At 38.7% G+C, this 23,739-nt stretch overlaps 5 protein-coding genes across 7 annotated transcripts; all 5 read right to left on the reverse strand.

Moving 5' to 3' along the window:
* Positions 1-463: 463 nt before the first annotated feature.
* Positions 464-5,769, reverse strand: LOC108881989 (signal-regulatory protein beta-2). The gene is made up of 9 exons (XM_018674200.2): positions 5,650-5,769; positions 3,349-3,705; positions 2,897-3,244; positions 2,543-2,668; positions 2,348-2,464; positions 1,795-1,993; positions 981-1,106; positions 855-898; positions 464-751 (listed from the first exon to the last, which is right to left on the reverse strand). Exons 1-6 carry the CDS (start codon positions 5,714-5,716, stop codon positions 1,929-1,931), a joined length of 1,080 nt encoding a protein of 359 aa, XP_018529716.2. The 5' UTR covers positions 5,717-5,769; the 3' UTR covers positions 464-751; positions 855-898; positions 981-1,106; positions 1,795-1,928.
* A 1,032-nt stretch (positions 5,770-6,801) lies between these two features.
* LOC108881990 (uncharacterized) lies at positions 6,802-8,461 on the reverse strand. Of its 3 annotated transcripts, XM_018674201.2 has the most exons (5): positions 8,370-8,461; positions 7,520-8,221; positions 7,276-7,395; positions 7,157-7,200; positions 6,802-7,028 (listed from the first exon to the last, which is right to left on the reverse strand). In XM_018674201.2, exons 1-5 carry the CDS (start codon positions 8,422-8,424, stop codon positions 6,903-6,905), a joined length of 1,047 nt encoding a protein of 348 aa, XP_018529717.1. In that variant the 5' UTR covers positions 8,425-8,461; the 3' UTR covers positions 6,802-6,902. The 3 variants fall into 3 exon arrangements, with proteins under 3 accessions (XP_018529717.1, XP_050931490.1, XP_050931489.1); XM_051075533.1 differs by lacking the exon at positions 7,276-7,395; XM_051075532.1 differs by having other exon boundaries at positions 7,157-7,395.
* A 2,915-nt stretch (positions 8,462-11,376) lies between these two features.
* LOC108881981 (uncharacterized) lies at positions 11,377-12,809 on the reverse strand. The gene is given in 5 exon segments (XM_051075738.1): positions 11,377-11,455; positions 11,610-11,652; positions 11,735-11,857; positions 11,971-12,099; positions 12,102-12,809. Coding segments are annotated over 5 exon segments (942 nt in total). The 5' UTR covers positions 12,670-12,809.
* Positions 12,810-14,504: 1,695 nt separating this feature from the next.
* On the reverse strand, positions 14,505-16,751 carry LOC108881993 (uncharacterized). Its single transcript, XM_051075534.1, is given in 7 exon segments — positions 14,505-15,344; positions 15,463-15,506; positions 15,595-15,720; positions 15,829-16,071; positions 16,074-16,193; positions 16,287-16,535; positions 16,633-16,751. Coding segments are annotated over 7 exon segments (957 nt in total). The 5' UTR covers positions 16,688-16,751; the 3' UTR covers positions 14,505-15,224.
* Positions 16,752-16,777: 26 nt separating this feature from the next.
* On the reverse strand, positions 16,778-19,743 carry LOC127143273 (V-set and immunoglobulin domain-containing protein 2-like). Its single transcript, XM_051075739.1, is given in 8 exon segments — positions 16,778-16,833; positions 18,639-18,764; positions 18,890-19,009; positions 19,012-19,032; positions 19,035-19,145; positions 19,148-19,303; positions 19,306-19,554; positions 19,689-19,743. Coding segments are annotated over 8 exon segments (894 nt in total).
* Positions 19,744-23,739: the final 3,996 nt, after the last annotated feature.

A 23,739-nucleotide genomic window follows, 5' to 3' on the forward strand; every position in this document is an offset into this window, starting at 1 on the left:
CTGAATTCAAGCTTACTGTTTCAGTTTGAGCCTAAAAGCATCACAAAGAATTTCTAATCATCTACTATAAAATTAATTGATTGAAACCACACACATAATGACAGAAAGTGCTGATGGTCCTAAATAAACGCTGGACTAAACCTAACAGTGAAATCATATTTTCATTGTTAACCAGAGAGCAACAATAAAAAAGTGCACAGCTCTGAATCTGTGGCTCACGGTCGTCCCACTGGCCACAACCTGACGAATTTACCAAAGCAGAGATGTGTGCACATGCTCTGTGTCTGTGATGACTTTATAGATGTACTGCGCTAGACATACACTATTATACAATCACTGACAAAAGTAGATCTACTGTTTTAGATGGCACTCGTTTTAGTTGTAATATTCATTGTGCTGCCTGGTAACCTCACTAGAACCACCATTTCAACCTGAGACACACAGAGAGTGGGAGTCATTGCACTTAATGTCTTTGGAAAAGCTTGTTTAATGATTTATTACAGCGTCAGGCTTCACTGTGATCATATCCAGATGAAATAATGTTTATAATAAGCAGTTAAAGAAAAGCCTAATTATACTTTGAAAGCTACTTTAATAAGGCTGTGTCCTGTTTTACAGAGACAAAGAGGAAACATGCTCAGCTCTGCTGCTTCACACTAAAGTACACACATTCACTCCAGGTGTCGTCTCTCTTACTGATCTGTTGTTCTCCTTTAGTGCAGTGTCGGATATTATCTCCATCTCGGCAGCCCTGGACATGCGAAACAGCACATCAGTATATTCTACATGACAGAAATGAAAACCAAATCCACAGATGTAATAGTAAAAGTAATGTTCATCTAAACAGCAAGTACCTGTACATTGTTAGTGGGGGAAGCTGAAAGTCCTGGAACAGACTCTGAAAATCAATGAAAAACCTTGTTGGTATGTAATGCTATGTTCAGCGAACACACAGAATAGATATCAATAGTATCCGTTACCTGTACAGCAGCAGTTGGGTCTTTTAATGATTATTAATAAGAATAACAAAAAGAGAGCCAGTGAAACACCCTGGGTGATGATGATAAGCAGACCTCCATATGGCAGGTACACTAAACCCATGTCATCTGCAAATCCAGACATAAGGAGACATTACATTTAGTTTGCAAAGCAATTTACAGTTAGCGCTTTACAAAGCAGCTCTATTGAGAGTCACAGTCCCCTGCCTGAACAACTGTAGACTCTGGCTCGTGGATGACAGAATCACTGGACGTCTTTAATTCTTGTAAAATAAATAAATGAACCATGATCACTATCATTATGTTAATATTCAGCTGAATTTATCTTGAAATGTGACAATAATGCTTTAATGATACACAGAGAATATAGACCTTTATATACCATCAAAGTTGTTCCTGATCCAAGTGAATGAATGTACTTAAAATCCATCACTCCACAGATGTATAGTACATTGTCTTCCCATGTGGCACATATGCTCAGATTACTACGTTCTGTCAAAGTTTACTGAATAATGGTCGTGAAATTCATAAGCACTTACTCTACTCTATTACTCTACTCTATTATAGAGTATAGAGAGAATTGAATGATGTCACAGGCTGCAGTTCATCCTATATAGTAAATTTGTACCACACTCTTTGTAATGTTTCATGCTATGTAACATTCAATAGTAGCTGGATCGCCTCTACACCACACCTGAAATAAACAGACAGGATGTAATCAGCTGTGTGTGTGTGTGTGTGTGTGTTTGAAGACGCTCATGAAATGATTCCACAAGTGTTTTTTTGTTTTACTTACACGGAGGGCAGAGCAGGGTATCATTTAAGTACAGCATCGTCTTGTCTGATTCTCTGGTCCTGCTTCTTCACCGCAGCACTTCTTTCTGACTGAAGCAGGAGCAGACTTCACAGACTCACCAACACCAACTTGTCCTACATTCCGCTGTGTGTGTCAGCTCTGATTGGTTCATCGCCCTCACCTTGTAGAACGTGATTGGCTGGTGAGACGTTGAACATTGTGGTTATTAGCAGGTGTTGTTTCATTACAGATTTCTTAGAGACTGAAACTCACTTATTGCCTGACTGTGTGATTCTCAGGTACCTCTATTGTATGTGATGTGTGACAGAGAGTAGAACTCATTGCACTTAATGTCTTTGGAAAAGCTTGTTTAATGATTTATTACAGCGTCAGGCTTCACTGTGATCATATCCAGATGAAATAATGTTTATAATAAGCAGTTAAAGAAAAGCCTAATTATACTTTGCAAACTACTTTAATAAGGCTGTGTCCTGTTTTACAGAGACAAAGAGGAAACATGCTCAGCTCTGCTGCTTCACACTAAAGTACACACATTCACTCCAGGTGTCGTCTCTCTCTCTTTCTGATCTGTCCTCCTTTAGAGCAGCGTGTTGGACAGCAGATGCATCAACGTTGGTTGTGGGGGGAGTTGATAATCCTGCACTAGACTCTGAAAAACAACAACCTCATTAGAACATAATGTTATGTTCAGTGAACAGACAATATAGATACCAATAATACCAGTTACCTGTATGGCAGCAGGTGGCTGTTTTAATAATCACATATATTAAGAAAGCTAGTAAAACACCCGGTATAGTGATGAGAGCCAGACCTCCACTGTTGTGATTCACCACACAGCCAAAATCCATGTTATCTGTCCAGACATAAGGAGACATTACATTTATTTTGCTTTTGTCCAGAGCAACTTAAAACTAAGTGCATTACAAAGTAGCTCTACTCTGGGTTCATCTAACATTTGACTAAGGAATAACTATAACTATTTTCTTACTTTTATGAGTATAACGCTTATTGATACATTAAGATTTTCTTGACTGAAACATTGCCTTAAGACAGATCGTCTTACTGTCTGTTACTGTCTTACTGAAAATATTAATCCTGGTTCCGTTTCCCAACAGTGTCTGTCCATATGAAGTCACGACACAGTAGTAGGTCCCAGCATCATCAGAGCTGAGGTTCCTCAGGAGCAGGTTGTAGACACAGGTAGTTTCTTCAGAGTCTTTCTTAGTCCTCTGACAGGTGTTGTTTTTATTTCCAGAGGAGTAAATGGTTTCTGGAGCAGCGTGATCAGAGTGTTTGAGCCACATGACACTAGTGTGTTCTGCTGCACAATGACCAGTGTGAACAGAACAGCTGAGAGTCACAGAGTCTCCTGGCTGGACAGATGTAGACTCTGGCTGCTGGACGATAGAATCACTGATCATCTTTAGACCTTAGGAAAAAAACAAATGAACTGTAGTCGTCAGCGTTATGCTCATATTCAGCAGCAATGATGTTGAGGTGCAATTAAGAAGATAAACTACAGAGAATGAATACCTTTGACCATTAGAAAGGTTCCTGATCCAAACTGAATGTCCTTTACGTTCAACAGCCCACAGTAATACGTTCCAACGTCTTCCCCTGTTGTTGCAGATATACTCAGGTGATTGTTGTTTTTGCCATATTTTACTGAATAACGGTGAGGTTCCTTATTAAATGTTGTCAGATTATAAAACCTATCTGTTGTGGCCACTGGCTCAACAGATATGGGCTGTAGTCTCTTCCCAGTGGTCAGCTTGTACCACATTATGTGCCTTGCAGGACTATGAATGTGACATGTAATAGTAACTGTGTCTCCTAGCTCCACTGCTTTGAAAGAATCAGGCTGGGAGATGTCACTTAACTGTGCTTGACCTGAAAGAAGCAGAAAAACAAAGAACATGAATAAGACACTGATTATAGAGAGGATTGAATGATGCCACAATCTGCAGTCTTTTTCCTGTAGTAAATTTGCACCACACTCTCTTTTCCAGTTCCATAATGTGAACCGGGTGAGGTGTTGATCTCCTGGACCTGGAGTGTAAAGGGCCAGTTCACATAAAATTCTTGTGTATCTCTATTGTATGTGGACATGCAGACAGTTTTAGCTTCATCTGTGAGATATCTGTCAGAGTTTTCTGTTGCTATCCCATTACAACTAAACCATCACATGCCCATATGTACACTGAAGTTGTTTTTGGTATCCATAATTGTCTCTATTCTCCTTGCTGGCCACAAAGAGTTTTATTTGAATATAAATGATGGGGCCTTCTACAGAGCTTTTCTGTAATTTTAAGTAAATGTGACTTCCTCCCAGATGCTTTCTGAGAACAGTCGGAGGTGTGCTTTCATTTGTGGTTTGTTGCACAAATATACACCTTCTCACATTCAGAGTGTTATAGTAGCTCGAAGAAGAAGCTGAAGAAATCAACCAAACCTTAGAAAAGCATTGATAGATTTTGTCTTAACTCTGCAGACCACATGGAAACTGTAAAAAGATGTTTGCAGGATGAATGCGGTCACCATGTTTACTACAGCTACTGACAGGTGTGGTCTGTTTCTGTGAATCTTGGCTTTATGAAAAAGCACATGCTTTAGCAGGTCGTACATCTTCCACTGTGAACTACGCTTTTAGTTTAACACTTTTTTTTTTTTTAAGTTTCCAATTGTGGATGCCCAGGCACCAGAAACATAGACATCTATTGCAACCTAGTGGCACAGAGATGGTGAAAGTCATACATACATACACTTCATGTGATGTCTTTGGAAAAACTTGTTTTAATGAGATTACTGCAGGGTGAGGCTTCACATGCATGGCACTGAGGTAAACTCATATTTACAAATCATAATTGCCTCTTTAAAGCGACACTAATGTGGTCATGTCTGATTACACAGAGACAAATATAGAAGGTGTCCAGCTCTGCTGCCTTACACTCAAGTACACACATTCAGTCCAGGTGTCATCCCTCTCTCTGAGGTTCTCACCATTGTGGCAGCTCTGGACATGATATACTATAATATAATAATATAATCATATAATATACTGCACATACAGTGTCCACAAGTGTTTTGCTATTGCTATCTTGCATACTGTAGAGGCAAGTACGACACTCGGCAAGGTGGTGAATGCCACAGCTCCACTCGAGAAATACACCAAGAAAAGCCATTCCACCTCATCTGTAGAGAACCAGATAACAAGAAACACTGCAGAACTTTTAACAGAACTTAATGTTTATGAACCAGTAAACACTGTGTTCTCCATCACAGGTCTCAGTGTGTACTGTACAGTTGAGAGTCACAGAGCCTCCTGACTGGATGGTCTCAGATTCTGACTGATGGACCAAAGCTCGGAAATATACACTGACAGTAGTGCCCTCTGCAAATTCAAAAATAAATGTATAGCTACTTGCACAGTAGTAAGTAGCTGAGTCTGAAATATGCATATCTCTTATTTTTAAGTGATTTCTACCTACTCCAGTATCCAGTGTGAAGTGTGGCTCTTTATTGAATTCATCATGAAAGATTCAATTTTTCAAATTTGTCAAACTTGTAGAAGGTAGAGATGAGTCTTGGTTTCTGGCCCAGAGTCTGTTTATACCAGTAATACCTTGAAGCAACATCATCTTCACGGAAACAGTGGAAAGTTAAGTTGTCTGGTATAAAACGTCAAATTTCAGCTCCCTGATCTGAGCTTAAGTTAAATGAGAGACAAAGTAAATGCACAGTTAGTTCAATGTGATACAAGGTTTCGCACGATGAACACATAAAAAGTAATTAGGAGCACTGACATGAGAAAAAGTCACAAAAAACATAACTCACCCGTTCTTCCTAAGAATAGACATATCAGACACAAAACAAATACTGGAGCCGTCATTGTGTTCAACATTTTGCTGAAAATGATTTTCAGCCTTTCTCCTCTCTGCAGACACAAGACTGTGACTGACTGGCCAACCCCAGGTGTCCTATCAACGAAGCGATCACATGCTCACGGCCACATAAACTGCCATGTGTTTAAAAAAAAAAAGTGTTAAAAAAAATAATTTAACCACAGACATCCTCAGCTGTGTGGTATGTTCTCACACTGATCTCATTAAAGAGCTACACCCACTTTGGTTTGGTCAAGTTTTTGTTTGTTTAGTAAGATTGGAGTGTTTTGTTTAATGTTTGCCATAGTCTGGAGATGATTTACTGTACAGTGGAGTTCATCTATGCTCAGTCTTTGTCAATGAAGTGCTCATCATCCTGTCAGACACATAATAATAGAGTTAGATTTCATTAGGGGAAGTAAATACACATAGGCTCTCACTTAGATATTGAAGTTCCTCTGTTTGGGAAATACATGTGTCATTAATTAGATTTTTATTTTTGCAGGCTTATCGGTTGATGTGAAGTGTGAAGTGCTTTTCTCAAATCTGAAGCAAATGTCAAATGTTATCAGGCCTGTCTTAGAGCGATCTGAGCTCCCCTTACCTGGAATCCACAGAGCAGCTTAGATGAGTAGAACTGTAAATCTCTCCGCATAAGAACTCCTGTTTTTTAAATTCGTAATCATAATATCCTTTATTTCTGCAGCACTTTTACAGACAAAAGATGATCCAAATAGGCCTCTCGTAAATGAACAATCCTGCCTTGTTAACTTATATTTTTGTCAAAACAGCGGTAGATAACATTTATGGTTTGTGTGTGCGCACACATACACACACCCTTACCCTCACCCTAAAATTTTATAAACCCCTTCCACTATAGAACAAACCGTGAATACTAAAGTCAGGCCTGTCATCAGAGACTGTTTTTTTTCCTCCCATGATCAAAATTCAAATAAAAAGTGACATTTCCAGTATGGATACTGCACCGTTAATAGCAAAGGGTTTCAGTCATGAAACAGTAATTCAGTTAATTAGCAAAAAGCACAAGCAGCACAGTTATAAGAATACACAGCACACTGAATCTTCAAATCTTTATATGTTGTCATTGGAGGAGGTTCTTTAATTAGTTTATGGCAAGGTTAAGCTTTGCATCAATCATTTGGTAAAATTACATGTGAAATTACACAGAAGGCAACAGAATTGAAGTCATGTCATGTGCTTTACACTGGAGTACACACATCCCTCCTGTGTGTCATCCCTCAGTCTTCTAGATCTGTCAGCCTTTTTTACCCTTAAAGCAGCGTAATGGAGGTTTTCTTCATTTTTACAACTCTGGCAATGAAATATGAAACAATAAATCAAAATATGGAATGTGACATTCATTTAAAAAACTGTTTCAACAGAATTATTTTTCATGGTGGTAGAAATAATTTCAAATGTTAACATAAGACTGCAATTACCTCTGCATTTGTTGTGGAGGAGGCTGTAAATCTTGCTTGAGATTCTGAAAAACAGTGGAAAATTTCTATAATGGTGTATTCAGTAATTACACACTGCAGATACAAACTCCACAATTTACCTGTACACTGGCAGCTGTTTCTCTTTCTTATGTACAGTAAGAAAGTCAGTAAAACACTCAGGATGATGGTGAATGCCAAGGCGCTGCTCAAGACATACACCAAGACGAGAGAGTTCTCATCTGCAGAGAGCCAGAGATGAGGAGAGATTACAGAGCAGCTTTTTAGTCTGTGTTCATATGTTTAATCAGGGAGTAATCCTAACTATTTATCAGATGAAACAATTGCTGCTAGAACGTTACTCACCTTCAATATCCAGCTTAGTCCCATTTCCAAACAGTATGTGTCCACATGAGGCAACAGCACAGTAGTAGGTCCCAGCATGAGAAAGACTCAGGTTTTTCATTGGCAAGTTGTAGACACAGGTGTGTGTTTGTGTGTTGGGTTTCCTCTCACACTGATCATTCCTGTCTCCATGGGTGTAAATGAGTCCTGGATGAGATTCTTCAGAGCTTTTGAACCAGTAAACACTGTGTTCTCCATCACAGGTCCCAGTGTGTACTGTACAGTTGAGAGTCACAGAGCCTCCTGGCTGGATGGTCTCAGATTCTGACTGATGGACCAAAGCCTGGATGTTCAAACCTAAATCCTTTACACTGACAGAAGTGCCCTCTGCAAATTCAAATGTTATTGAAAAGCTATTTGCGCAGTAATAAGTCGCTGAATCTGACGTGCGTAAATCTGAGATCCTCAAGTGATTTTTACCATTTCCAGTCTCCAGTGTGAAGCGTGGATTGTTCTTGCATTCATTATAAAAGGTGCCATTTTTATCATATGAGTAGAAACTAGAGATGAGCCTTGGTTTCTGCCCCAAAGTTTGCTTATACCAGTAATACCTAGCTACCACATTACTGTCATAGGAACATTCCAAAATTATACTTTCACCAACAGAAGCTGCTATAAAATCTTTCTCTTGACGAATAGATGAGGATAGATTAGCCATCAGAGCTGAAGTGACAGGAGAGACAAAAACAAAATTAATTCATCATAATAAGTATATTATACTGAAAACATTAGGAAAAAAAAGAAGCAAAGACATTAAGAGTGACCATACACTCTAAAAGTTGGAGCTACAAAAAAAAAAAAAACTACTCACCCGCTTTGCACAAGAACAAACATGTCAGATATAAAACAAACTTTGGAGATGTCATCGTGTTCAAATAGCTGACTTGAGTGAAAAGAGTCTTGGTCTTGTCTCCCTCTTCACAGACAAGACTGTGTTTGATTGGCCAATCTGAAGAGACTATGTCCTGTTATGGAAACATGATCACATGTTCACTGTCAAGCATAGTTTCAAGTTCAGTCTCTGAGAAGATTTACATGATGAGAGATCTATGAAGAACATGGTTGCTCCTCAACTTAGTATTAGATTTAAATTCACCAAAATATAAGGAGTACTCAGAGTGTAACACCACACTGATCTCACTGATGGGTTATATTCTACGTGTTTGGTTAATATTTGGTTTCTTTTGTACAGAAAAGGCTTTCAAAAGAGAACAACTTACTTGGAATTGCTGATCATCCAATATGTGGCTCAGTGATGGAGGGGAGTACACGTTAACTTCCACTTAAATCCCTTGAAGTTCTAATCTTTAAATATGCTTTGAAGTAATCTCTCTCTGAGTTCAATAGGCATCTCTCTGTATTGGTCCTTTTTTTACTCCTTGCAAGGTTTCCTGCCGTGTTGTGATTGACGTACAGTTTTCTTCAGCCATGAAACCCAAGAAAGATGAGGACCAACTGTGGAATCATCAGCTAGCCCTAGCTGAGCCTCTGCTAGCAATTGCATGATAGTGACTGCCATTGCACTGAGGAAGCTGAGGTACTAGGCAAAGTTACCACACTTTTGGATGATGAAATCCAAATCGGTGGAATGTTGGTTTGACTCTCTTGGAGCACGCTTGTCAACCCCTGAAGGCGAGGGTGAAAAACTTGGAGTGCCATTTTTGTTAGCCAAATATCAAAATTGTGAGTGTCAGTGAAGGAGTAGCAAATGGTTGCCTGATGGATTTTGTGTCTGATTCCAGAGCTGTGTGGTGACAGTACCTTTGACAAGTCAGTCAAGAATGACAGAGGTCATTATGGCCCAGGGGGAAAACCTGCAACTGATGAGCATCAAACAGTCATTACTGCCAGGATCCATTATGAGAAGGATCTAGTCAACAGGGTCTGTTTCAGCCATCAACAAGCACCACTTGACTACCAGGGTGCCCCATTGTACATCTTTCCTAGTGATATGGAGTGTTAAGCTGCTTCAAACATCAGCTTCCTCCATGGTGCCCTAACGTGGACACTGTGCTCCATGCACCATGATTTATAGGCTTTAGGACAGATATGTTTTCCTGCACCCATGATTCCTTTAAGCCTGTAGCTGTTACTCTGTGGTTCTTTTTTTTTTGCCTCATTGTGCATTCTGCATTGTGCCTTTGGAATCATCTTGAAGTGATGAGAAGCCACAGTACGTAACTGTCTCAGTTTTTGTTGTTCCTGTGTGTAGGAGTATATTGTATTTATGCCTCTGCACCGGTGACAGCCCTTGCCAGGAGCATTATGTTTGTGAATTGTCTGTCTATGCGCCCTTCCTTCTTCTATCATGTGAACACAGTATCTCAGTGAATGCCACAAGGAATGCCTTCAAATTTGGCACAAATGTTCAATTGGACTCAGGAATGAAAGGTCAAAGGTCAAGGTCCTTGTGACCTCACATCTATCCCATTCTTGTGAATATGATATGTGAGGAACAACTCAAGGGAGTTTCATTACTTTGGCACAAACATCCACTTGCACTACAGGATGAACTGATTAGAATTTGGTGGTCAAAGGTCAAAGGTCAAGGTCAGTGTACCTCAAAAACCATTTGGCCATAACTCAAGAATTCTTAACTAATAATGACAAACTTTAACACAAATGTCTAATTGGACAACACGACAAGTAATAACATATGTCCAAAAGGTCAAAGGTTATTTCACTGTTAGCACTGTAACCATTATAATGTTTTGCAACACTTTTAACAGGGGAGAGTGTGACCATGCTTACTGTAACTGGACTGGTTGATTGGAGGCATGCAATCAAAAAGCAGTAATTCTAGTTGTATGCTTGTTCTGAACATTTAAAAAAAAATGCATCTACAAGACAACACAGTCACAGCAGATTAGATCTGAATACTTCCTGTAGCCTCCACAGAAAACCTACGTCTACACCTAAATCAGGACACAAATCTGAAGGATTAAAGCCATAAAGCTCTGACTAATTAACTCCTGATGTCCAAGACTAATTTGTTGTACGAGACCTTCCAGCCTCTGCAGTGTTTGATCCAAAAGCACCTTTGTTTTTCCTCTAATCTAAACTGAATATTAAGTCTTCCTCCTTGATCTCTCTGAAAACTGATCCTTTGAAACTCCCTATCACTGGTTTGTATGTATGTGTGTGTTTTAAAATCTTTCATGAGCATTCATGAGAACAGTCCACCACACTAGCAGAAAACATTTTGTGGTTTGTGGGAACACACACACACACACACACACCACACACACACAAAATTCTCATGCTGAAAGTAAGTGACACAAGTTGCTTGCCATATAACATCATGTAATTTGTGCTGATTAAAGTTGCACTCAAAGATAAGCAGAAAGAATTTATTCTGATCTACTGTAAAATGAGATGAATTCACATATATACAAAGACAAAATGTTACAGATCATCTTTAAAATAAACATCACCAGTCTCATAAACCCATACAGAGATTTGATCTTTACACTGCTGACCACATGTAAGCATTAAACCGATGCTGATAGCTCTTTCTTTGTGACGCACAATCAGCACTACTAATAGGAATGGCCTGTTTCTGATGACTTTATGACTGGACCATCAGTGGCACAGGTTTTGCTTTCACAGGCTGTAGATCTTTGTTTGAATGGCAGTTCATAGTTCATTGCATTTCATGTGTTGTAGCTTGTTTGATGAGTTTATTGGAAAGCTGGACTTCATCATATTTAAGTGAAATCATGTTTACAAAACTTTACAACATCCACGTTACATTTTGAAAGAGTCAACATTAGGTCACGTTCTGTCACACAGAGATAAAAGATGAACATTGCTCAGCTCTACTGCCTCACACTGAAGTACACACATTCACTGCAGGTGTCGTCCTTCTGTCGTCTTCTCCTGTTGATCTTGTTCTCCCTTACAACATTGTAATAGAGATTGTCTTCATTTTGGGAGTCCTGGTAAGGAACAGGGGTGAATTACAATGCAATCCATGACGGAAATGAAAACCTCAAAAAATGTATTGCTAAAAAAAACTGTGATATATTATTTTGATCTAAGAAGAAAGTACTCTGTGTTGAGTTCGGAGGGATCAGAAAATCTTGCAGAAGACTCTGAAAAACAGAAGGAAACCCTCCTTTTTATCATGTCAGTTTCAACAAATACACAATATACTCCACAGAAAATACCAGTTACCTGTACAAAGGCAGCTTCTTCCGTTGTTTATCACACACACTGAGAAAGCCAGTAAAACACTTAGAATGGTGGTAAATGTGACAGCTCCACCCAGGAAATGCACAGAGACAGGAGAGTCTTCATCTACAAAATCAGACACCAGAGGACATTACAGAGCTTTTAGCAGTGTTCATCCTAAGTTTAAAGTGGGAATAATATACTTCTAAAAAGAAGAATTATGCTATAAAGTGACTCACCTTCAATGTCCAGCTTGGTTCCATTTCCAAACAGTATGTGTCCACATGAGGCAACAGCACAGTAGTAGGTCCCAGCATGAGAAAGATTCAGGTTCTTCATTGGCAAGTTGTAGACACAGGTGTGTGTTGTGTGTTGGGTTTCCTCTCACACTGATCATTCCTGTCTCCATGGGTGTAAATGAGTCCTGGATGAGATTCTTCAGAGCTTTTGAACCAGTAAACACTGTGTTCTCCATCACAGGTCCCAGTGTGTACTGTACAGTTGAGAGTCACAGAGCCTCCTGGCTGGATGGTCTCAGATTCTGACTGATGGACCAAAGCCTGGATGTTCAAACCTGAACCCTTTACACTGACAATAGTTCCTTCCGCAAATTCAAACATAAATAAATAATCTCTTGCACAGTAGTAAGTGGCTGAGTCTGAAGGTTGTACATCTGAGATTTTTAGGTGATTCATACCAGCATTGGTTTCCAGTGTGAAGCGTGGATTGTCCTTGAATTCATCATGAAAATTGACACTTTTATCAAACTTATAGGCATTAGAGATAAGTTGTAGCTTCTGTCCGAGTGTTTGTTTATACCAGTAATACTTTACAGCATCACTGTCATAGAAACATCTCAAAGTCAAGTTGTCTCCAACATTAGCTGATATAAATGCAGTGTCTTGATGAACAGTTGTGGACTGGATGAAATTGCTCATCAGAGCTGAAGTGAAAAGCAAATTTGCAATTAATTTTATGCGACAGAACTTTGTTCGTAATCAGAGAAAGAAACCCTCCTGTTAGAACTGACTAAACACTATAACAAATTGGTTAAAAAAAAAAAGCACAACTCACCCAGTTTTCCTAAGAACAAACAAGTCAGACAAAAAAAAACTTTGGAGATGTCATCATGTTGAAATTGTCGTGTTGAATGACACAGACCCCGTTACATTCTTTACTCTTCAGAGATAAGACTTGTGCTGATTGGGCAACAAAGACAAAACTGATCACATGTTCACTACTACCAATGATGTTGATTCTTTTCTATAAGAAGAAGCACATGGCGAGAGATATCTGAAGCACTTAAAGACTCTTCTCACCTCTGAAGTCACTGAAGAATGAAGGACCTTGATATGCACAGCAGAGAATAGTTCAGGGTTGCTCTTTTGACAATGGAGTGATCATCCATTGATGCTGTATTGACTAAATGCAGGCATGATAATTTAGCAACATCCTGCCTAGTAACATGGCATGGCAACAATTAGCAAGACAGCATTTACCACCTAACAAAGAACAAAAAATGATGCACATTTACCTCTATGTGATAGAACTTAAACACATTCATTCTGAAATTATTAGAAGTGAAAGGGCACTGTGCGTTTTTTGTTTTTTTTTTTAAAGAGAAACTGGAGTCACAAAGACACAACTCACCCATTTCCCTCAAGAACAAACAGATAATCAGATAAAAGACAAACTGTGCAGGCGTCATGGTGCTCAGGTTGCTGTGTTGAGTGAAGAGTCTTGATACTTTTCACTCTCTTCACAGACAAGACTGTGTTTGATTGGCTAACCAGAAGTAACTATGTACGTCCTTCATACTGAAGGAAACGTGGTCACATGTTCACTGCCGCCTAGTGTCATGTTTCTTTCATGAGAAACTTTGCATGAGGAGAAGTATATAAAGAACATCAAGGCTCCTCAACTTTGTCAAGCAATAGCAGTAGTTTTAAAAACTACGAATATATGAATAACTATAGACATTCTCACTGTAACACTGTGCCCTCGTGGCTATTTCACTGATGAACCAAACTCACTTTGTTGTTTTTGTTAGGCTGCTGTCTTTAAAAAAAAAACCAAAACTGAATCTCAAATATTTTTGATGTGCATTTCATAATGAGGTTAAAACTTAGTCAATGTTAATTGTGTCAGTTAGGTCTAACCAGCTCTATATAGGTTAAACTACAGACATTACATTACTGGCATTCCCTTCATTTCCTGCCTCAAACACTGAGTTAGAAACAGCTGCAGTGCTTTTTATCACACAGAGGAAAATGTACTTCTCTACCTCAGGTGTTCTGTTTGTTGTGTGTGAAACAGGTGATTTGTCTAAAACGCTACACTAAGATGGAGACAGTGGTCATCATTATACCTGTTAAACATTTTCACTGTTAGCATGTTAGCTGCCAGTGTTAGCAGCACACCAGTTGGCCTTAAGTACACAGCTGCTAGCATGGCTGTAGTCAGTTTTGATTTTTCTTTCACATTGTATTGTATCAACTGAAGTCACTTCCACCACAATGGCAAGAATAACAGCAAGATACGTTTTTTAAAGTGACACAGAGTTGAGGTCATAGTCACTGGCTGGAAGGGTGGGGTGCACCTCATCTCTTCTCAGCACATACAGTAGATGAAATGAACTCATTACCTGCCTGAGGGTTTTATGTAAAACCTGGTAAATAAAGTAAGGCTCACAGGCAGAAGGTTTTGCTCATACTTCACCCATATTTATTACTACTGCCACAAATTCAAACTATGCAAAGTTATCACACCGTATATAAAGCCCATCATCTCTATAGGATGTAACATTTATAAGCAACTATCAAAGTTAGAATTCAGAAGATTATATCCTTAGGTGTTATCATGAGGAGTTTAGCACACACAAACAGCTGATCTGTTTCATCAGGATTTTGTGGGAGTGGTTTGATCACATTTGATCAACAGTGTCCTGACAGTATGAGCAAACAACCCAACAACTACTGTCAGACTCTGATTCAGATATTGCAAAATTCAGATTAATGCACAGATACATATTTTTTTTCCAACTGAGCCCCGCCTGCTTCAATCCATTGAACAGAGCAGGCAGAAAAGCTCTTATGTATAAGCTCTTATCCTATTTAGTTGATATGTCTATAGGCAGGTGACTCTGAAAACGTTGTTTGTCTTGGCTGTCAGTTTCCTTAAGATTTATGATTTTGTAGTGCTGTACCTGCTTTATCTGTCATACCTTATACCATATCATACTGTAGCTTTCTCTGTCATACTACTCTCTCTTCCTCTGTTTCCTCTCTTCTTTTATCAAACACAGTCACCGTTTGTGTCAGACTCTTGATTTTTCTGCCCCAGTGACAAAGTTTAACATGATTCAACAAAAACAGTAAATTATATCTAAAGAAGCATAGTCACAAGTAGAAAATATTGATATCACAACCTCAGTGTCTTTTAAGGCTGCTTAGAAACACGGATAAAAGGTGTGTCTTGTTACAAAGAAACAGCTCTACAGCTTTATTCTTGAGTACACGCAGTCAGCCTTGGTGTTGTTCCTCTGTCTTCTAGACCTGTCGACCCTGTGTTCCCTTAAAGCTGCGTAATGGATGTTTTCTTCATTTTCCTGAGCCTGATAATAAAATACAAACCAGAAAATCCCCATTTAGTAACTGAAGTAGGTAAAAAGGGTTTTTAATAAGTTGCACTTTTTAAATGTTTGAATAGTGTTGAATGGTGAACAAAAATACCTCTGTATTCATTGTAGAGGGGGCTGGTGATCTTGCATGAGACTCTGAAAAAGATTCAGAAGTGTTCTAGCTGTAATGCTGTGCTGAGTGAGTACACACTATGAGCGATAAAAAAAATTAGCAGTGCACTACCTGCACATTTGCAGCTGTCTCTCTTGTTGATGAAACATATTAAGAAAGTCAGTAAAACACTCAGGATGGTGGTAAATGCCAAAGCTCCACTCAAGAAATACACCAAGACAAGAGAGCCTCCTTCAACTGTAGTGAGTGAGATACCAGGAGATATTACAGGTCTTAGCTGTTAGTTTTAATGTTGAATATTACAACTGAAAAAGACATGACAACATCTGCTAGAAAGTGACTCACCCTCAATGTCCAGCTTGGTGCCATATCCAAACAGTATGTGTCCACATGAGGCAACAGCACAGTAGTAGGTCCCAGCATGAGAAAGACTCAGGTTTTTCATTGGCAAGTTGTAGACACAGGTGTGTGTTTGTGTGTTGTGTTTCCTCTCACACTGATCATTCCTGTCTCCATGGGTGTAAATGAGTCCTGGATGAGATTCTTCAGAGCTTTTGAACCAGTAAACACTGTGTTCTCCATCACAGGTCCAGTGTGTACTGTACAGTTGAGAGTCACAGAGCCTCCTGGCTGGATGGTCTCAGATTCTGACTGATGGACCAAAGCCTGGATGTTCAAACCTAAATCCTTTACACTGACAGTAGTGCCCTCTGCAAATACAAACTTGTATGAATAACTACTTGCACAGTAGTAAGTGGCTGAGTCTGAAATATGCAGATCTGTTATCTTCAAATGATTTTTACCGACTCCAGTATCCAGTGTGAGGCGTGTGTCTTTCTTGAATTCATCATGAAAAGTTCCATTTTTGTCAAACTTGTAGAAGGAAGAGATGAGTCTTAGTTTTTGGCCCAGAGTCTGTTTATACCAGTAATACCTTGAAGCAACATCACCCTCACGGAAACAGTGCAAAGTCAAGTTGTCTCCAGTTTTAACTGATATAAAACGTGTATCTTGACGAACAGATGAAGAGAATTTCACCTCAGTCATTTGGGCTGAAATTAAATGAAAGTGAATGCACATTTTGATCACATGAAAACATGACCATACACTTTAAAAGATTCAAACTGCAATCAGAAGAACACAACTCACCCATTTTCCCCAAGAACAAACACGTAAGATAGAGGACAAACTGTGCAGATGTCATCGTGCTGAGTGGAAAGAATCTTGAACTTGTCTTTACTTTTCATAGACAGGACTGTGTTTGATTGGCCAGTCTGAAGTGACACTGTATGTCCTAATTTGGAAACTTGGTCACATGTTCATTGCCACCCATGGTGTCAAGTTTAGTTTCTGAGAAGAATTACATGGTGAGAGATATATGAAGAACATAAAGACTCGTCATCTTTGAATTAGCTTTAGATTTATTGCAAAATTAACAACCACAGGTTTGTATTCACGATAACCTGTAGGTTGTGTGGTTACAGTCTTAAGCAGTTATTTTTTTTAATCACTGTGTAGTTTCTCTGTAATGTTAACAGTAAAAAAACATACCTGGTCATGTTACACCTTTGGCAATTAACTAATCATAGTTTGCATGTTCACTATCTTGGTTTAGCATTTTAGCATGCTAATGACCAATTCGAACTTAACATACACACACACACACACACACACACAAGAAATCAACAAGACAATAAGTGGCTGTACTTAACTGTATCAGTGAACACTTTGACCTGCTGGTGGTGCTAGACAGGCTGTAGTCAGTGGTTTCAACCTTTGAGGACCGTGTCTGTTTGTAAAATTTCATGGCAGTCTAACCATCTTCTCTTGAGATTTTTGAGTCTGGACCAAAGTGATGGACTGACAGACTGACCAACATTGCCACAGAGCTGTTCTGTTAGCATGGCTAAAGACATAATTTTTGCCTGTAGATGGCAGTTCATTTCAAGTAGCTCTTAGATCTGGTAAGAGGAAATCCTCAACTGTTTTCACAAGCCCATAAAAGTGTACTGGAAGTGGAAAAACATGTTTTGATGGGTTTGCCTGTGGAGTAATCACAACAGACACCACTTAAACTTCATCAGTGTTCACAGCACAAGCAAAGGAGTCAGAGCCAACACCTTGTTTGTTCACAACCAGTAGGAAGAGATTCTGGTTTAAGAAAACCAGGAGAACTTAGGGGCAGAGAACCTGTGGACCAGAAGTTAAATAGCTATGGTCAGCATCCCCTCATGATGGACTGACGGCAGAGTGGACGCAACTTTAACTTGCAAACTAGTGTTACGAGATGACAGACAGGCCTAGGCTAGCTAGTTAGCATGCTAACTTCATTATAGGAAAAGAAGTGATAGAAATAAGTGATGGAAATAGAAGTAGGGACAGCTCTTGTGAATAAAGACACAAACGTTGGATGCTGAATTCGCAATGTTTCCTCTACACTGGTAAGTAAACAGCTGGTAAACTTACATATAGCATCTTTCAAACAATTGAGGATGAAATAGAAAACACTTATTTACATAGACATACAGTTTGATCACAAAAATAATTAATTCTTCTCAGCTAAAATCATGCAAACATCAGTTACTTTGAAAGAAAAATTAAGTACTACAGTGGAGACATCCTGATTGAAACTACACAAACAGAAACTACAAAGACAGCAGGAATTCCTAAATATGAACATGACCAAATGTTACCAAAGGGAAATAACTTTTGACTGTCCTTATTAAGATATAAGAGGATATTTAAAAACAAAATCTATACATAAATCTACATTGCCTCTTAAAAGAGACAGTAAGAAATGTTGTTTTACTTACAAAGCAGAAATGCAACATCCAAAATCCAATTCTACTGCTTTACAGTGGAGTACACACATTCATTCTTTGTGGTGTTCCTCTGTCGTCTTGATCCTTTAACCTTGGTTTCCCCTAAAGCAGCATAATGTTGTCCTCATCTTGGAAACCCTGGTTACCAAATATAAATCACAATAGTAGACCTGACAGACATGAAGCGTGCTATTAACGTGTGTCAATCATAACTTACAACTTACCTCTGAATTTGAAGAAAATCTTACTTGAGGTTCTTTTTGGAAAAAACAGGAAAAAGTTATCATCTAAAGGACATTCTTTCTAAATAAGAGCGGTAAGATGCAATCTTACCTGTAGATTGTTGACGGTTTCTCTTGTTCAGTTTGAATGCTAAGAAAGCTGATAACACACTGAAGATAGTAGTGAATGTCAGAGCTCCACTCAAGACATACACCAATACAAGAGATTCCACCTCATCTGCAAATCCAGAAGTTAGAAGACATTATAGAACTTTAAGCTTTTCTTCCCCTGTGCTCATCTAAGACAAGATGTACCTATCACAGATCATCATATTAGACGACCTCTTGTTTAAAGTTACTTACGTTCAATGTCCAGCTTGGTCCCATTTCCAAACAGTATGTGTCCACATGAGGCAACAGCACAGTAGTAGGTCCCAGCATGAGAAAGACTCAGGTTCTTCATTGGCAAGTTGTAGACACATCACACTGATCATTCCTGTCTCCAAAATGAGTCCTGGATGAGATTCTTCAGAGCTTTTGAACCAGTAAACACTGTGTTCTCCATCACAGGTCCCAGTGTGTACTGTACAGTTGAGAGTCACAGAGCCTCCTGGCTGATGGTCTCAGATTCTGACTGACGGACCAAAGCCTGGATGTTCAAATCTGAACCCTTTACACTGACAGTACCCTTCGCAAATTCAAAAATAAATGTATAGCTACTTGCACAGTAGTAAGTACCTGAGTCTGAAATACGTAAATCTGATATCTTCAGGTGATTTTACCATCTCCAGTTTCCAGTGTGAAGCGTGAATTGCTCTTGAATTCATTATAAAAAGTGCCATTTCTTTCATACTTGTAGAATGTAGAGATGAGCCTTGGTTCCAGTCCCAGAGTTTGCTTATACCAGTAAAGCCTTACAGGATCACCTTCATAGAAACATCTCAAAGTCACCGTGTTACCAACATTAGTGGATATAAAATGTCTCTCTTGGCGAACAGATGAGGAGAATTTCAGATCTTTCATCTGAGCTAAAGTGAAAAGAAAGACAAAGCCAATGCACAATTTTCATATAGCAGAAAGTATATTTTAATCAACACATGTATGATTTAAAGCAAGATAATGAGAAATGTCCATCAACTCTGAAAGATATAAATGAACTCACCCATTTTCCCCAAGAACAAGCACATCACATAGAGGACAAACTGTGCAGGTGTCATCGTGCTCAAACTACCATGTCAAATGAAAGACAGGTCGTTACTCTGCCCACTCTAAAGAGACAGGACTTTATTTGATTGGCCAGTCAGAGGTGACACTCTACAGCATGTCCCATATAGGAAGCATGATCACATGTTCGCTGCCACCTACAGTGTCAATTTGTTGCTTGAGTAGAATCAAATTGATATAAGAAAAACATAACAGCTTCTTATCTTGCTTTTACATATTCTATGAAACATAATTATCTTATTAATATTATTATGTATTCAGTATTATTACTAGTATCAGTTCTGACCTTTACAAATGGACTTGACTATGCCAAGCAGATAAATAAATTATACTATAAAAAATTTGAGTATTTTGACATTATATAAAAAAGCAGTTTTACACAAAAAGAATTGAGTGCATTGTCAATGTTTGTTACCAGTTTCCCTTATTACTGTTTCAGCACACATTATCTGAAAAAGAAACAGTTTTGGGATGTTTAAGTGGTCTTTGTCTTAAAGAGAATCTACAGTATGGGAGAGTTCACATACCCTTACATCCTGCCAAGAACCACAGTGCTAACTGGTTTCAGAGTGACTGTGGCATAGACAGGCCCAATTATAATCAACACTGATATATTGTTAACATTTGATGATACACAAAACTGTTTTAATTATCTGTGAATGGAATAACAACCACTTTTTTCATAAGTTATTATACCATTAGACCATATTATATACCAAGGAGTAGACTCTGAGTGAGGAATTCAGCTACTTCCTTAAAGGTGCTATATATGTACATTTTAGCTATTACTACATAGCCAACATTAGCATTAACAATGGTCCTTCCCAAGAGCTTCAGACATTGTTGTGTTTACAAGACAAGGTTTTATTATGCACTCTGGGCAGCGCTACTTCATCATCCTGTCATGTTGTCATGACTCTAAAGTGACTCGCTATTGCAAAGTAGTATTATGAGACGAATGGGCCAGGGCTAGCTGTTAGAAGAAGAAAAGTGAAATAGAAACAAAAAAGTTAACATTGCTGCTGCTCTCCACTCCTGGTGACAGCTCTCAGTGATAAAGGAATTACGTTTGCTGCTGAGCTTCTAGACCGCTATCACTCTATAGCCAGCTGTTATTGCTAATGCTGGCTATGTTTTCTTTCTTTAAAAAAAAAAAAGAAATCATATTCAGAGCCCATATATTAATAATCATATCCAAAGGCCATATATACACCCTTAGACTATATGGTAAACTAACTTATAATGGTATATCATGATGCAAAAATTACTTTTTATAAATGCTGTAAGAACAGTCACTAAAAATGATTCTCCTTCAGTGATTTAGAAATAGTCACACCTGAAAAGGGATCTAATAAAACAATGGGGGAAATCTGTGGTCTGACACAAACAGTCCCACCAGCAACAGTTCTGCGCTACATAGTTCTTTTAATATTTCTGAAGACTGTAAACTTACGCTAAAATGCGTAATTTACTAATTTGCTGTTGTAGAGGGTCACTGTAAACATGAGTGGTGGATCTCAAGCTTTGCAAAATATACAAAGTTAACTAGCTAGCATATAGTGTTGCTGTGTTAGCTTGCTGTTATAGCCAAGCAAATACTTATCATCTGGATAGGTTATAGTCCTGTCACAGACCATGGCTCTTGTGAATTCCTCCGCAAAATGGATGAATCCTTTCAAACCAGCACATTTGGGTTATAGACCCTGTACTGTTTACCATGCACAGGCAAAGTGTTGTCCACCAGATAATGATAGCAGACAGGGCTTCAGTATATGCTCCAGACAACACTGTTTGAGCTTTAGCTCTACAGATTCATTTCACAAAACATTTTCAGTTCTTTCCTGCTGGGGCTCCCAGAGCAGGATCTGAGGCTTATTAATCCCCATAAGCAAGTCACATGTGCTGGATTATTATTATCTTTAATTCTATTTCTGGGATCTTTCTCTGGTATGGTAATGGACATGGGATGAGTTCTGTCACATTCTTTCTTCAGTTCACACAGTAGTATATAACCCATAAAGCATGATGTGTCAGAGATACCATTTGCAGAACAAAAGCACACGAGTATTCAATGACTAGATCTGCTTTATTATTTGACACGCAGTGCACATAGAAGACCAAATACCATTTGTTTTCTGTCATGGTTCTCACAGCACTACACCAGTGAACTTGTATTTTCTGTGGAGTACTGAGGTTATTTCTTCGACTACAATTACTCACCATGTGGCACAGTGTGAGGAAATCCTGGTGCCGAGAGAGAGTGTGCCTGTCATGATCCACTACCTGCTCAGTGCATTTTTGTTCCATAATATTTGGTCACACAGACACACACATACAAAATAGACACTGGTGACTCTCTTTACAGCCATCTGAAAGCAGCAGGTATCTGTTATACCTGTGATCTTTCATTGAACGAATGATGTGCACTGTCAGAACCAGACTGTCGCAAAAGATCCACAAAAACCTCCATGTTCACATGCACATCAAATTTGTCACTTCTAAGTATTCTACATATCACTATTGCAGTGTAAATCAGTGTTGGATGCCGTCATGTTGAAAACATTTCACACAGAAGAATTGTGTCCACTAATAATTCTCAGGATCATGTGTTTGCAACTGTTCTCCCCCAGTGTCTCCATCCAAAACACTGGGGAACTGAACACAACATCTTCTGTCTTTCATCTCAAGTCTGGCATTTTTATTTTTGATACAGGTAGACATGTGGCTGTGATCATCAGTGTGATGTGATAGAAACTGCTTGGCTTAAATTTTATACTGACATTCCCAGAGACAAAAAGTAGATGGCATTTTTGAGTCCATATTATTTTTTTCTTTCATCAGCTGCTCTTGGACACATATCTATATTTGAAACTCTACACAGCAAAAATATTAAGATATAATATTAATATTATTTATTTTAAGATCTACATATAAATGTACATTGCACACTGAAAGAGATTCCAAGAATGTGCCATCTTATTCACAAAGTAAAAAGGTAACATTCTACTGCCTAACACTGGAGTACACACATTCATCTTTTGTTGTTCCTCTGTCTTCTTGATCTGTTGGGCAGGTCAATACTTAAAGCAGCATAATGGAGGTTGTGTGCGTCTTGGTAACCCTGGTAGCAAAATATGGAAAAGCAGATCACAATATGGATCCTAATAAGAATCAGAACAATTTCTAGAAAAACAAGTGAAAACCAGTAAAAAAAAAAAAAAAAAAAAAAAAGATGCAGTGCATATTCACCAGGTAATTTCAAGACCCAGACACACCCCAGGTACACGCAGATGAATGTACCAAATAACAAGGGGATTGGATAATAATTTTAATAGCTAATCTAAACAAATTAAATTTACCTCTGCTTCTGCTGTGGAGGGGAATGAAGATCTTGCTTGCGACTCTGGTTTTGAAACACATAAGCAACAATTTAAATGATAAGCCAAATTCAGTAAATACAAGCTGTCAGATACAAGATAAGATCAGCAGTATCTGTTACCTGTCCCCGATTTCAAGCTGTGTGTTTTGTTCATCTTGTAAATTAAGAGAGCCAGTAAAATAACCAGGATGGTGGTGACTGTCAGAGCTCCACTCAAGACATACACCAAGACAAGAGAGTCCATCTCACCTGCAGAGTGCCAAACATCAGAAACAGAGCTTTTAGTATGTTTTTCTGTTTTCATCGTAGGTTTGATAAGGGAGTAGGAATTACTGTTTATATAATGGAAGTGACTCACCCTCAATATCCAGCTTAGTCCCATTTCCAAACAGTATGTGTCCACATGAGGCAACAGCACAGTAGTAGGTCCCAGCATGAGAAAGACTCAGGTTCTTCATTGGCAAGTTGTAGACACAGGTTTGTGTTTGTGTGTTGGTTTCCTCTCACACTGATCATTCCTGTCTCCATGGGTGTAAATGAGTCCTGGATGAGATTCTTCAGAGCTTTTGAACCAGTAAACACTGTGTTCTCCATCACAGGTCCCAGTGTG

Source organism: Lates calcarifer, linkage group LG14 (genome assembly GCF_001640805.2).
Source record: "Lates calcarifer isolate ASB-BC8 linkage group LG14, TLL_Latcal_v3, whole genome shotgun sequence".
NCBI classification, from domain to species: domain Eukaryota; kingdom Metazoa; phylum Chordata; class Actinopteri; family Centropomidae; genus Lates; species Lates calcarifer.